At 56.8% G+C, this 14,183-nt stretch overlaps 1 protein-coding gene across 2 annotated transcripts; it reads right to left on the bottom strand.

Moving 5' to 3' along the window:
- Positions 1-9,440: 9,440 nt before the first annotated feature.
- On the bottom strand, positions 9,441-13,259 carry SIX3 (SIX homeobox 3). 2 transcript variants are annotated; one of them, XM_075707957.1, is made up of 3 exons: positions 12,493-13,259; positions 9,989-10,148; positions 9,441-9,542 (listed from the first exon to the last, which is right to left on the bottom strand). In XM_075707957.1, the coding sequence occupies exons 1-3, from the start codon at positions 13,257-13,259 to the stop codon at positions 9,441-9,443; spliced, it is 1,029 nt and encodes a 342-aa protein (XP_075564072.1). The 2 variants fall into 2 exon arrangements, with proteins under 2 accessions (XP_075564072.1, XP_075564073.1); XM_075707958.1 differs by lacking the exon at positions 9,441-9,542 and having other exon boundaries at positions 9,956-10,148; positions 12,493-13,072; positions 13,148-13,259.
- Positions 13,260-14,183: the final 924 nt, after the last annotated feature.

The following is a 14,183-nucleotide window of genomic DNA, read 5'->3' as shown; positions in this document are numbered from 1 at the left end:
GCGCGGCGGGGACGCGGCGCCCGGGACGCCGGGGGGCGGCAAGGACCCGCCGGGGAGGGGGCTCCGCGCCGCTCGCCCGCACCGGCGGGGGCAGCGCCCGGGCCCCGCTGGGCTCGGCCCGGCCCGGCCCGGGCAGGGCCCGCGGGGCGGGGGGCGGCCGCAGAGGGGTGGCACCCCCTCGCCGAGCCCTGCCCCGGCGCCCCCGGCCCCGCACGGCCCCCCGGGCGAGGGCAGGCGGCTCGGCAGACCCAGCCGGGCGCCCTCCCTTCCCCCGCCGCGGCCGGCGGTGCCTCGGCAGGAGCGGGGCTGTTGCGGGAGTGGGCAGCGAGGGTCCCAGCCGGCACGCCCGGGGGGATGCACGCCCCCCTCCGGGGCTTGCCTCCCGCTCGGCTGTGCCCGGAGGACGGGGGAGCCCCAGCCCCGGGAGAAAGCACCCTGTGCGGAGCGCCCCGAGGCAGCAGGGAGCCGCTCCCCGTCCCGGGGCCGCAGCCGGGGGCGCGGTGGCGGCCCGGCCGCCGAGGTGGAAGTTCCTCGACACCGGGATGCGGCGGGGCCCCAGCAGAGCGGCCGGATTTACACCGAGTGCCACATCCTGCGTTATTGAACAAGACACGCTGCAGTAAAACACATAAGTAGACAAACCGAGAGAATCCATTTAGAACAGTTAACACAGTCTGACTCGCTCACAAGCACACAGTGGGGGGAGACAATTTAATTTCCCTCAAATCCATCCGAAGATTTTTATGTTCAGATTGTTGTTTAGATGGCATGAAAGGGTTCTTTAAAAGAGAAGGAGCTGCGGAAACCTTTCGAGCCTCTGGCCATTGGCCTGTATTCTTGTGCCTCCTCGATTTTCGTGTTCTGTAAGGCCAGATTGGGGGGGGCGGGGGGGGGAGTGGGAAATACGCAACTGCGCTTGCAAATACGTTTGTGTATACAAAGAGAAAATGTGTTTGTGTGTCTCTGTATATATATATATATACACACACACACGTGAATGTGTTTGTCCATCTGTAGAGAGAATAGATACCGAATCTTTTCAAGACAGGCGGAGCAAGCCAATCCAAAAAGTCTTCACTCGGGCAAAACCGTCACCGAACGTAATAGCAGGTTATTGCAAACCTGTCTTCGGTACTTATTAATCGTCCAGATCAAATACATTACTGGATAGGGAGAATGAAAATGGGCTGAGAACCGTCTGTCGTCCTTTCAAGGGCAACGAGAACCCGGCACTGACACCGGGTCTGAACGCAGCGGCGTGCTCCGTAACCTGGAGAGAGGGAGGAGGTGGGCCGGGAAGTGGGTGGGTAAGAGGAAAATTGCCATTGTCAGGAAAACGAAATGTAATTTTAGGTGGCCCACATCGGAGATGAGTAAATAAGCCACGGATCTTCTTTGCCTCCTTCTGTCTCCCGGGCTTTTGTATTCCCGAAGAAACGGCGAGGGCAGGCGAGTGCCAGCCCTGCACGTGCGGGGTGACCCAGGGGACAGAGGCGCGGGAGCGGGGGCTCGGCCCGCCGGCGGGCCCGGGGCACCGGGCCGCCCTGCCCCCCCCCCCCCCCGGCTCCTACCGGGGCAGGGGCCGCGGGGGCTGCGGCGGCCGCCCCTCTCCCGCAGCCTGGCACACCTCTTCCCGGTCTCTTACCAACACTCGTGGCGCGGATCTGCCTCCCCGGGCTGCGGCGGGAGCGTCGCGGTCCTCCGGGGGAAACGCACCGGCCGCTTGCCGCGACGTGGGCTCCCGGGATTTGGGGGGGGGGGGGGGGCGGCGTGAGGGAGCGGGGGGACAGCAAAGCTGTTTCTGCGTGCCCTTCACTTACAGGGATGCTTGCACGCCCTCACCCGCAGCCACCAATTCTGTGCAGCCGCTCGGGGCGTCTGCATCTGTGCCCGTGACTTTCGGGGGGCGCGGGGAAGGCTCCCCAGCTGCTCCCTCCGCTTAAGCCCCCGCTGTTGCCTTTCCCCCTGGCCGGAGTGGCGGGCAGAGGCTGCCCGCTGCGGCCGCGGCGGGGCGGGGGGCGGCGGGGGGCGAGCCCCGAGGGCGCGGCGGGCGGCGGGGAGCGGGGGGGGGGGTCGGGGGGGGGCCCCGCTTGCACAGCCCCGCCGCCGGCCGAGGCCAGACCGCTGGGAGCAGGGGGAGGCAGGGGAGGGATCCCGCGCTCTGTTCCAGCTATCTCCAGAGCTCGGGAGCCCGGTAAACAAAATGCTCTTGCTATCTCCTCGCGCAGACGAGGCAAGAAGTGGCTTTCTTTAATAATATGATTGAAATGTTAGGGGTATGATGCCTCCTCGTTAGTAATATTGGCTTTGCATGCAGAGCACAATCGCATCCCTCTAGACTGCTTAGCCAAAACAGAGCGTAAACTCTGTAATTAGTAACGTGTTCCGTCATTAAAGAGCCCTGCTGAGAATTTCTATTTAATAATGGTCTTAAATTAGTTATGATGGTAAATACTCATCTGGAAATTCAACATCTAAAACCATCTACAATCTGGAAATGCTCCAGTGTTGCTGTAATCTCCTGTAACACAGAAATGACTATCACGTTCAACCATCGCATTAGAAATTCGCCGTAGGGTTTGGTCCACGAATATACAGTATGGATGTGTTAATTAGGTTAACCCATACACTGTCTGCTTCACAAATATTTAGAAATAAACAATGAAAGCTCCTTTTTAATACGATACAGCCGGCGAAGGGGGGGGGGGGGGGGGGGGGGGATTTGACTCTCGCAGTTGGAAAGTCTTTTGTTTTCAGATAAGGCGGAACTGCAACGTCCCCGGGCCTAAGAGTTGACCACCGCACACCCACGGGCACACACCCACAGGCACGCACCCACACCCACGCACCCACGCCACCTCGGCCGCGCACAGCAGCTCCCCGCGACGCGCAGCGGCAGCACCCACGGCCCCCCCTGCAGAACGTGGCGTGCACCGCTCGCCTCCCGGCCCAGGCGGATCAATTCCTACCGCACTCTTTCCCCCCTCCCCGTTTTTAAACCGAAAACAGTTCGCCCCTTCTCTGCCGTGTCCCCAGCTATACAGCGGGGCTTGGCTCCGGCAACCCTTCCAAGAGAGTTTTAAAAATAGCCCAAGAGGCGCAAGGAAGAGGCAGCGAAAGAGTAAATAGATAAATAAAGCTGGCTTCCCCCACCCCCCCACCCCCCCCCCGGCTGCAAATGGAATAAAAGTTTCGCAGACAGACTGTGATGCAGGTATAAATAAGTCATTGAGGTACACTTATCCCCGCTGGGGATATAAAGGAAAGTTATTTGTAATAACAATAGAAAATCAGTAACTGAGATAGTTGGGGGTTATGGTAGGAGGGAAGCGAGGGGAGGAAAATATATTTCTGTCTTTACCTAGACGTCTAAACGCTTATCCTCTCTAGCTCTAACCTTTCATGTTTAATGAATGAATCTGCATTGCAGGGTTGGGTGGTTTGGTTTTTTTTTTTCCCCTCCATGTGCCGGCTAGTTTTAAATCTGCAAGCACCACAAAGAGGCCGTGATCCCATCTGCCTATGATTCCAAATTAAAGTTCAAACGGACGGCTTACACACTGCTGATCCTGTATCATAGCCTCTCGCGACCCTTCAATTACTATTTAATAGAATTACAGTGTAAAATCCCAATAGTCTTAAAGAATGTTTTATCACAGACTGAAGAGAGAGAATATACAGACACCTCCAATGTTATTGAACTGTATTACTGACCTATTTAGATATTAGAAGGGAATATTTAGTGTTCTGCAAGATATTACAAGAGCTACTTTAATCTGAAAACATGCATATGTCTACGTATACGTGTGTCCACATATATACGTGAGTGTGCATGTGGACATCATATACATCAACTCCATCCCATCACCGAGTGCACACAACCACCCTGCGCGGACATGTGTGCTCACCCGTGTACGCATGTACACACACCCACGCAAACACACGGGAAATCAGTGTGTTCCGGTAAACTGCCGCACTACTTTATTGTTGCCAGATATTGCTAAAGAGGTTATTCCAGTAGGAAAGCAATTTTTCCTCCACTCATTGAAAAATACTCTTTAATTGACCTTATTATTAAATGAACTTCCCCTAATGATGTTTCTATGGGGACAAAAAAGCAAATATTTGCAGTAGAGCTAAATCTCCCTCTAAGAGCTAGGACTGGAATTAAAGTCAGTCGCAGTCTGGCTTTTAGATATTGTAAATCTTGACTTCCAGTGTAGTTTTCTTCTTTCTTTTTCGACCTGTTCAGCAAAGGACCTGCCTGCCTCAGGGAGAGCCGATCCTGCCACTTCATGTCGCTTACAGCGAGGCGATTCTAAGCACACACTTCCAGATATTTACATCTACCCTTTCTTTATTCATGACTCTTTTGCATCTTGCTTCTTTTGCAGACCCGGAGGTGCCGAGCCGCTTTGAAGCCTCCTGGTCTGAAAACACCTTGCTTCCAAAATAAAAAAGAACAGCGCCGAAAACAAAACCTCACGGCCGTCCCTCCCCCAGACACACAGCAACTCAAATCCCTTTAGTATCGTTTAATCAGAGCTGTGTCCCCACAGCCCCTGCCTGTTGTCATTACCGTGCCAGAAGAGAATATTTAGCGCGATCGTCGGTAATAAAGCCCTCAGTGCTTTCTCTTCCCAACTCTTGCTCCCCCACCCCCCGCCTTCTCCATCCCTTGGTCAGTTTGCAACTGGGCGGTTTGGTTCGTTCCCCCCCTTTTTTTTATACATCGTATACAAACTTCTGTGTAGCAGGGCTCTCTGCAGGGTGGTGATCCGGCTACAGGCCGCGGGTGCCCTCTGTATTTTGGACTCGCGTGGGTGTGTGCGTGTATCGGTCCGCACGCCCGTGTGCGTGTGTGCTCTGGAAAAAGGCAATGTTTGTCTATCCTCTCCCTACACGCGGAATCCAGGCCAGTGCGATGTGGAGCTCAATAAGAAACTGCATGAATAAACACGAATAGAAAGTTGTGCTCAGCTAACCGAAGAAATCAGAGCAATACCAGGGCACCAACGTCCACGTTTCTTTTCACTTCGGGCCGGGGCAGTAACCTCATCCGGGTATGCTAAAAATTAAGGGCAACGGGCAAGCAGATTCAAGTCCCTCGAAAAGGCGGCTGTAACTGATCGGGCAGAGGGAGCTGGGGATGATGGAAGCCCAGGCCTGGCCGCGGAGGGCCGGCAGCAGCCGCGGCCCGGCAGGCACACAAAGGGCACCCGGCCCGGCTGCAGGGCTCGGGCCGGCCCTCGGGCAGCGGAAGCGGGCAGGCAGGAGGGCAGGCAGGCGGGCAGGGGGGCAGGCGGGTGGGCAGGGGGGCAGGCAGGCAGGCAGGGGGGCAGAGGGGCAGGGGGGCAGGCGGGCAGAGGGGCAGGCAGGCGGGCAGAGGGGCAGGGGGGCAGGCAGGCAGGCAGGCACAGGGGCGGGCAGGCAGGCAGGCAGGGGGGCAGGCGGGCAGGCAGGGGGGCAGGCGGGTAGGCAGGGGGGCAGGCGGGCAGGCGAGGGGCGGGCAGGCGGGCAGGCAGGGGGGCAGGCAGGCAGGCAAGTGGGCAGAGGGGCAGGGGGGCAGGCAGGCAGAGGGGCAGGCGGGTAGGGGGGCAGGCAGGCAGGCAAGTGGGCAGAGGGGCAGGCAGGCGGGCAAGCGGGCAGAGGGGCAGGCGGGCAGAGGGGCAGGCAGGGGGGCAGGCGGGCAGGTGACCTCGGTGCTCCCCAGACCCCCGCGCCGGGGTGCGCACACGCCGCTGGAGCCGCAAACCGGAGCTCGCTGGGGATGAAGGCAGCGGCACAGCCCCACGGCGAGGGGATGGGCGGCGGGGGGGGGTGGGGGGTGTGTGTGTAACTATCGCCTCCAAATTGCTCCCGGAACCGGCTGGTCCCGGCCCGACTTCCGACGGGCGGGGCCGTGCCCCCGCAGCCGTGGGCGGGGGGCGGCGGTGCGGGCCGGGGGAGCGGGGCCGCCCGGGCCGGCTCCCGGGGAGGCCGCGCCGTGTGCTGCCGGGCTCCGGCCATCTGCCTCCCGTCCGCCGGCTTTCGCTTCAATATTGATCAAACGCGCTTCAGCTTCCGAGTAATTTCGTCTTAATCAACGGCCGAGCTCGGCGCGGATAATAAACTAATGCTGGAGAGGGGCTGTCGATAATGCTCGGCCAGGGGCAGGGAGGAGGCAGCCCTCCAGTTTGGTGGGGCTCGATAGGCCCTATCTTCCCGGGGCAGATGGACTTAGTGGGTGAGAAGGCTTAAACGCAGCTTTTCATAGATTTACACCTCAATCAGCCATTCAGGTTTTTAATGCAAATCCTAAAACAACATCATTTATCCATTACGGAGCCCGGCTTTGAAACGGCATCTCATTAGCTGCACCCTTGGCACCCCGAAAGCGCGCAGGCACCGGCGCCCCCCTGGATGTGTGTCCGGTCCCCCCGTCCCCCCCCGACCACCCAGCACAAAGGCCCTTTGGGCAAACACCCCCAGCGGGGCCACACCGGGCCCCACCACCGGGCCCCGGGCAGCTCGCTCCTCCGGGTTTGGGCAAAAGGGGTACATTTTCGGGGACGGGCGGGGGGTGGGGGGTGGGGTGGCAAATGGCTTGGGAGCAAGGGCCCTGCCTGGGAGGCTGGAAGGGAGGGAGGCTGGAGCCTGAGGCCAGGTACGGGTGGGGTGAGGCTAAAGGCGATCTCCGGCCTCCCGTAACTGCCACAGCACGACGGGGCGATCTTCTGGAGTCTTAATCAGAGGGAAGAAAAATCCAAACCTATCAGTGTAAGGCTCAGCTGAGGCAGATTATTGCTGCCGGCTTGACGCCTTCTAGCTGCAGCTTCGAGACGCGAAAATGAAGGAAGAGGAAGAAAAAAAAAAAAACCCAAAACTTTCACGCCTCTGAATCCTTTCAGGTATTAAATCCCGTTAAAAATAAAGCAGGATGAGAACGACACTCCTACCAGCAGCGAGGAGCAGAAATATTGCGCTTAAAAACAATGTACCCACGTCTAAGATCTCCTTCCTACCCAAAGCCGGGGGTGACTGGAAGGGCCGGGATTTTTTCCTATGAAGGCCTCCCCGCTCCCTCGCTGCCCAAAGAAAGGGCAGCCCGAGCTCAAGAGTGAGAGCGTGCGGGGGTGCCGGCCGTTGGGGAGCCTTTTATCCCTTCCTAAAAGCCGCACGGGGAGGGGAAGAACTAAGTCCACAACACGACCCCCTTCTTCCACCCACGCGGAACACGGGAGCCTTATTGTCTGTGTTCCCCCCCCCCCCCCCCCCCCCAGCGATTCCCATCCATTCTGGTTTCGCACAACAGGGCGTTCTTTTCTTTTCACTCCCCACTCGTGTTGGCGGTGGGGCAGTGACACCGCCGGAGCTGCCCTTGGGGGGACCCCCGCCGCGGAGCCGCGCGTTGAGCGAGCCCCGACGGGGCGGGCGCTGCCTGGGGCCGTGCGTGTCCTTCCCCGCGGAGGCTCCCGCGGGGAAGCGGAGGAGAAATCCCCCCACGCACCCCTACGCGGGTCTCCGCGGTTCGCGGGCGCTCAGCGGCCCAGCGTGGAAACCCTTTCCTGCCCCGGCCAGGGGGGTCTCACGGGGGGACGTGTCGTCCCCTTCGCGCTCTGCGCACACACGCGCGGCTTTTCCTCGGGGGCACCGGAGGTGTATGAATGTATTTGTACATCAGCTTATTCCTTAAAGTTATCCATTAGTGGCTTGCTCCGAGATCTCACACCCTAGGGGTTTCCCCCGGCTCCCCAGGTAGCCTCTTGGGGCGGGGGGGGGTGCGAGGGGAAGCATCTCTAGGCGCTTCCTAAGGCTTTCCGTAAACCTAGCTCGGACTTCCCCAAAAAAGGGGAGGAGGGAAGAGGGAGAGAGGACGCGGGCAACACAAAGGTAGATCGGAAGTCCAAATTAGTTTGGAAGTGGTCAAGAAATTCCAGGCACGTTTCTCCCTAAATCCCTAGTAAGTTTCAAAATTGTATTTTCAAGTAAAAACAAGTTTAGAATTTACCTCTCCTTAATTCACGGCTGAATAATCTGCCCAGGGCAAAGCAACACTTTAATGAAAAAAAATAAAAAAGAAGACAAAGAAAAAAAAAAAGAAAGAAAGAAAGAAAGATGCTGAAATACTGTTAGTCATGCAAATAAAGGCTTCTTTCAGCACATTACAATATACTCCGGATTCGAGGGGAGGAGCTGCAGCCCGCTTGGGGCGAGGAGTTTATGTTTTTGTTTTCATTTAAAGCTACAAAACAAATCCCGAAATGTCTTAACCGCTCTCTGGAGACACCCGGCCCCGCAGACAGGCGGCCAGGGGAAGCCTTTCAGCTCGGAGTGCACAAAAAAAGGCCCGGGGTGGGGTGGGGGGGGACGACGCTGGAGCCCGCGGTGGCGGAGGGGACCCGGGGGGACACGGCCGTGCCCCGCGCCCCGCGCCGCTACCGCGGCCCCGGGGTCCCCGCTGCCGCCCGCAGCCTCCGCGCAGGGTCAGCCGGTCCCCCCAAAATCCCTCCGGGGTGTCCCGCCGAGCCGGGGAAGGCGGGAGCCGGCGGCGGCGCAGGGCGCGGGGCGAGGCGCCCACGGGGAAGGCGTGTTTTTCCGTGGCGGACAAAAACACCAACATCTCTGGATAGATAAGAAAATGGAATACTGTATTTGATTTAGAAAGTTTGTACATATAGATAAACACGCAGTTAAGGAAACAATAGTTTAAGCGTCCTACGTGGAGTTTAAGAAGAGACCCCCCAAAGCTGCTATGAAATACTCAAAATAGCTTTTGCATAAGATAACTACAGTTGCACCCTAAGCTTTTTTTTTTTTCTTTTTCTTTTTCTTTTTTTTTTCTATCGCTGAGGTCCCTTTTGAAAACCTAGCACGTCAGATCTTGACAGCTAAGTTTGTGCAAGGAACACCGAGTCAAGGAAAATAAAAAGGAGAGAGGAAGGGTGGGAGGGAGATAGACAGAGAGGGGGGAGGAAGAAAGAAAGAGTAGAGCAAATATCATATACAAGCATTTCTACACATATATTACAAACTGGGAAAATGACCGCATCATTAAGATATACATAATTCATATAAAATTTTGAAATAAAAATAAAAATCTGTTACAGTCATAACTATTCTTTTTCCACATTTATAACCAGTACCCACACAGGCAGTGACAGAAGTGTAGAAAAAAAGGTGCTTACGAATAAAATGATTGTCTGCTGAACAAAAAAACAGAAAATTGCAACTTGGCTGGACCATCACTTGGACTTAAAAAAAAAACCAAAACAAAAAACAGAGAGAAAGGGAGGGAGAGAGAAAGAGAGAGAAATAGGACCAACAAAAAGGCGATAAACATTTGTTATTTCCCTCTTCAAGGAGTTCCTTTTTAATTTTTTTTTTTAAAATTTTGATTTTTTGTACAAATTCGATCGGAGTTTACGTTTGTTTGTCTGGTTTCTGTTTGTTTTCCTTTACTATAGAGAATTTTTTTTCCCAGATACAAATTTAATCATCATCATCATGCAAGTGGGTGAAATGCGTCCATGGAAAAGCGCAAAGGAGAAATCGTGCTTGTCCTAAAAAGAATACAATTGTCACTTTTGCTTTGTTTTTTTTTTCTTTTTTTTTTTTTTTTTGTTTTTATATATATAATAATTATTATTTCCCGCCTCCCACCCAACCTCCCCCCCCCTCCCCCCCCCCCCCCCCCCCGCTGCAGCACCAGCGTTTGTTACTGTTGAAGTTTTAGCTCCATCTCTTGGTGGTGGTGTTGGCTGACGGTGGTGGTGGTGGATTCTCTGATCCCTGTCTGTTTGTTTGCTATTATGTTTGGGTCGGGTTTGGCCTTTTCTTTCCTCCCGGCTGTGTGTGCGTGCGTGCATGCGTGTGTGTGTCCTGATCCTAGGTTGCCTCGGTTTGTTTTGCTCGGGTCGGGGAAGAGGGTGCTTGGCTGTTTGGATTTTTTTGTTTGTTTGTTTGTTTGCCGATATCATACATCACATTCCGAGTCGCTGGAGGTTACCGAGAGGATGGAGGTGCCCGTCTCGGCTCTTTCTGTCAAACTGGAGACGCTGGTGGTCGGGCTGGCCGCCGTGGACGGAGACTCGGCCGAGCTGTGTGTCGGGCAGCCGGGCTCTGCCAGCGACCTCATGCCGCTCTGTCCTATCGCCTGGTGCTGGAGCCTGCATCGCGCCGGGAGACAAAACAACAGCACAGCCCTTCTGAGACACCGATCCGGCCCGGAGAAGACCCCCGGTTCGCCCCCGGCCCGCCCCGGCCGCCTTCCCGCAGCGCCCCGTGGGCGCTGCGGGAAGGCGGCCGGGGGGGGCCGGGTGTTCCCCCGCTGCAGCCACCTCGGGAAGGGGAAGGGTGGTGGTTGGCACCCGGGACAAACACAAATAGAGGGGTGGCGATGTGAAAAGAGACAGGGAAGGAGGAGGGGGAGGCGTGTGTGTGTGGGGAGAGAAGCTCTGCCTTGCCCCGTGGGTTGCAAAAACACGAGCAGCGCCTTCCCTTTCCCCCCACAGCCAGTCGGCACCGCGGGCCTAGGAGAAAACCGCGTCCCTGGGAGCTCCTTAAACACTTGGCCAGCGCATAAAGCCTGCCAGGACCGCTCTGTAGCGGGAAAGAATCGTGCAGGATCCTCATTTTGTCCTCTGGCCAATACCCGTCTACATATTTTCCAGTGGACAGATAAATATTGTGGGGTGTGCGGCAGGACAGGCAGAAAGTCCTGTCCCGGGGAGGCAGCGCTATCAATAAAATAAAAAAAAGGGCGATCGTGGCACCTAGCGCTTCTCTCCGCTCGAAATTTAAGTCCCTTCTCCATCTGAAAGCCAAAATTAGCTTTAAAGTGCTGGTCCTTTCACCTTCAAGACTTAAGCGCACACTGCCGTTGAACGCTAATTTTTTTTAAAGAGGCGATAAATAATATTTAGGTTCCCTAGCGTGCTGTGAATATTCCCCCGCGCCCGTTTATTCCGCTGGAAACCCAAAGAAAGCCTGAAACGAGGATAAGAGCTAAAAGTCCTGGGCTGAGCTGCCAGCCACAACCTCTAGCGCCTAGCACTGCCAGTGCGAATCAAAATACACTCTTCGCTCAACTGCTTCTCGCCGGGGTATTTTCTATTTAACCGCCTGCAAAGGACAGAAAAATGTAGCCGGTTTATTCTACATTTCTCATTATTTCAAGTTGTCTAATTTCAGCGTCTTTGATTTTTCTCCCATTTACAATTCCCGGTGCATTCATCTGCTGTCAACAGCGTTGAGTCAACAAAAGCATCCGTAGGCAACTTCTGTTTATTTACAGTCCTAAGCTGATCTGTTTTCCATTTAATGGAAATTAAATGGCGAGGCACTTTTAGGTTGCATTTCTCCTACAGAATCTGGAATCAATAGCACCAGTGCTATAATTAGGAGGAATTTAAGAGACAGCATTTACAAGAACAAGAAGTTTTGTTTACACGCTTACAGCGGTAGCCAAACTTAAATTAAAATAAAAACAGCGTGTCAAGCTGGATTAAGGGTCCATTTTCACTTGCAAAATAACTTTTACGGAGGGTAGCGAGGGGAAGAAAAAAAAAAAAAGAAGGGTGCCTCGCTTTTATCATGGAAAAGGAGAAATTAAAAAAAAAAATTTAAAAAAGAAAAGACACCGAGAGACACGCAAATGAATGCAAGCGTAAATGCACAGGAAACACATGAGCGGAGGGCCAGGTCGCCATGTGGCGTAAACAGAGAAACGGGGATGGGGGGAAATAAGAGGTTCCCCGATCTCCTGAAGGCTTTTCTGCCTTTTTCTCCCTGAGCCCAGCGGCCCCGGGGCGTGCGTGTGCGTGTGCGTGTGCGTGTGCGTGTGCCGGTCCCGCCGCGCACGCCGAGCAGCGCGAACAATCGGAGCGGAGCCGCCTGCTCTGCAGAAACCCGCTCCGAACCGCACCGCCCGCCTCGGCCCTTCGGCGGGGCAGCCGCGCCGGGGCCCGGCCAGACGCAGATCCCCGCAAGCCCAAAGCAAAAACCGGAGCCCACCGAGCCGGGGCCGTGGGGTTTCCCGCCCCCCGCGGCAGCCGCTGCCGGGAGGGAGGCAGGGAGAGCCGGGCTCTGCCCCCGCCGCTCCCCGCACACGCACAGACACACGGACACACGCGTGCCCACGGAGCTGCCCACGCCCGCGGGCGAGCCCCAGCCCTGCCCGCAGCCCGGGAGCCTGTGGGGAGCCCGGGCAGGGCTCGGGGCGCGCCAGGCAACTTTGAGCCCTGCCTGCCCCTGCCGCATCCCCGCGGCTGCCGGGAGGAGCCCTTCCCGCCCGGCGGGGCGAGCGGTTGCTGCCGGTGGCGGGGATGGAGGGGAGGAGGAGGAGGAGGTGGAGGAGGAGGAGGAGGAGGAGGAGGAGGGAAGGAGAGGCAGAAGCGCGCTGCCGGCCGGGCGGCCGCCGAGCCCAGCCGCGGCGCGGAGCGCGGCCGCCCGCGGAGCCCCGCCGCCCACCTCACCCCCCGGCCCGCAGCGGGGCCCCGCAGCCCCACTGACCTGTTTTTAGCCGCCGCCGCTCTGTCTCTTTGCCTTCGGTTTTTGAACCAGTTGCCTACTTGCGTGGGGGTGAGCCCCGTGGCCTGAGCCAGTTCCCTTTTCTTGCTGGGGTTGGGGTAAGGGTCCTGCAGGTACCACTCCCTCAGGAGGCTGCGAGTCCTCTCCTTGAAGCAGTGCGTCTTCTGCTCGCCATCCCAAATGGTCCTGGGCAGCGGAAACTTCTTCCTCACCCTGTATTTATCAACCGGCCCCAGCGGGCGACCCCTTAGCTTCTCGGCCTCCTGGTAGTGCGCTTCGAGCCACATGGCCTGCAACTTGCCGTGCGACTCCTTGGTGAATTTGTGGTTCTCCAGGATGTGGTAGAGGTCTCGGAAGTTGCCCGTGTGGAAGGCCACCACCGCCCGGGCGCGGAGGATGGACTCGTGCTTGTTGATGGCCTCGCATGCCCCCGGCGCCACCGGCAGCGACCAGAGGAACCTCCCCAGCCTCTCTATGTCTCCAGTCTCCTCCAGCGTCTCGCAGACGCTGGCCACTTGCTCCGGGGAGAAGTTGAGTGTGGGCAGCTGAAACATTGACAACTCTTCGTGGGGTGCCCGGGAGCTGCCGCCTCCACCGCCGCCGGCACCGGGGCTGCAGCCCGAGCCGCTGCCGCTGCCGCCGCCGCCGCCGCCGCTGGCGAGAAGGAGGGAGCGGTGGTGCGGGTCGGCGGCGAAGTTTGGCAAGAAGAAATGGGTCGGATAAAGCTCTAGCGGGGACCTGAACACCATGGGATGACCGGGGAGAGGGGGAGATAAATCAAGGAGAAAAGAAAGAAAGGGAGGAAGAAGGGAGGAAAGGGCACACGCACCGCGCACGCATCCACACCCGCACACGCACACACAGCCACATAGAGGCACGGGGGCACACACACACTCGCACGCACACGCGGACACACGCACTCGCGCGCACACACGCACACACACACGCGCGCGCACACGCACTCGCGCACACGCACTCACACACACCCGGCCCCGCGCCGCCGCCGAGTCAGGATTCAGTGATTCAACAGCAATCGCCCTAATGACAACAGCCTCATAATATCTCCCCTAAATCCACAGTGAGTGCAGCGCTGAAACATTTTGTTTCGCTTTTCTATTGGTCTTCTGAGTGTCGTTGTGGCGTTGCCATGGCAGCCCCTGCCAATCACTGTCAGCCCTGCCAATCATTACGGAGTACGTAAGGAAGGTTTTTACCACTTCGCCCAAATGCACGGGGGGGGAGGGAAGCGGGGCGGTTGGTGGAAAAGCCTGGTTGGGTTTTTTTTTTTTTTTTCTTTTCCCCTTAATCTTTGCAACTCCTAATCTCAGCACTTCCCCTTCTCCCTGTCTCTCCCCCCTCCTCTCCACACCCCTCCCTAAATAAGGGATCAAATAATGCGAAAAGCAGTGTGCACGTATTTGTTGAATGGGATGAGCAATTAGAGGGTGGAATATTATTGTGATCTTAACGAGCCTCGTTAAAGCTAAAGGAGATATGGGGGGAAAGCAAATGGGCCAGGCTGGGATACACGTTCGGATAAAGGGCTCCTAACTGAGACAATTTACACATGATTTGCACGTAGTTTCACTTCATTCTGCCTATCTGAGCACTAATAGTGCCGGGGAAGAAAAGAAAGATGAGATCATTAGACCCATCCTCACGCCGGTGACCCT

The sequence above is a fragment of the Pelecanus crispus genome, chromosome 3 (genome assembly GCF_030463565.1).
Source record: "Pelecanus crispus isolate bPelCri1 chromosome 3, bPelCri1.pri, whole genome shotgun sequence".
In the NCBI taxonomy this organism is placed as follows: domain Eukaryota; kingdom Metazoa; phylum Chordata; class Aves; order Pelecaniformes; family Pelecanidae; genus Pelecanus; species Pelecanus crispus.
The sequence above is the reverse complement of the archived record's forward strand: the minus strand, read 5'-3'. Positions and strand labels throughout refer to the sequence as shown.

Bases quoted from the DNA above. Each gene is read 5' to 3' on its own strand.
- SIX3 (XM_075707957.1), bottom strand. From the start codon at position 13,259: ATGGTGTTCAGGTCCCCGCTAGAGCTTTATCCGACCCATTTCTTCTTG. The intron at 10,149-12,492 runs GTCAGTGGGGCT...GGCGCGATGCAG, and splicing joins GCGGCGGCGGCTAAAAACAG to GCTCCAGCACCAGGCGATAG. The intron at 9,543-9,988 runs GTAACCTCCAGC...TATTCTTTTTAG, and splicing joins CGGGCACCTCCATCCTCTCG to GACAAGCACGATTTCTCCTT.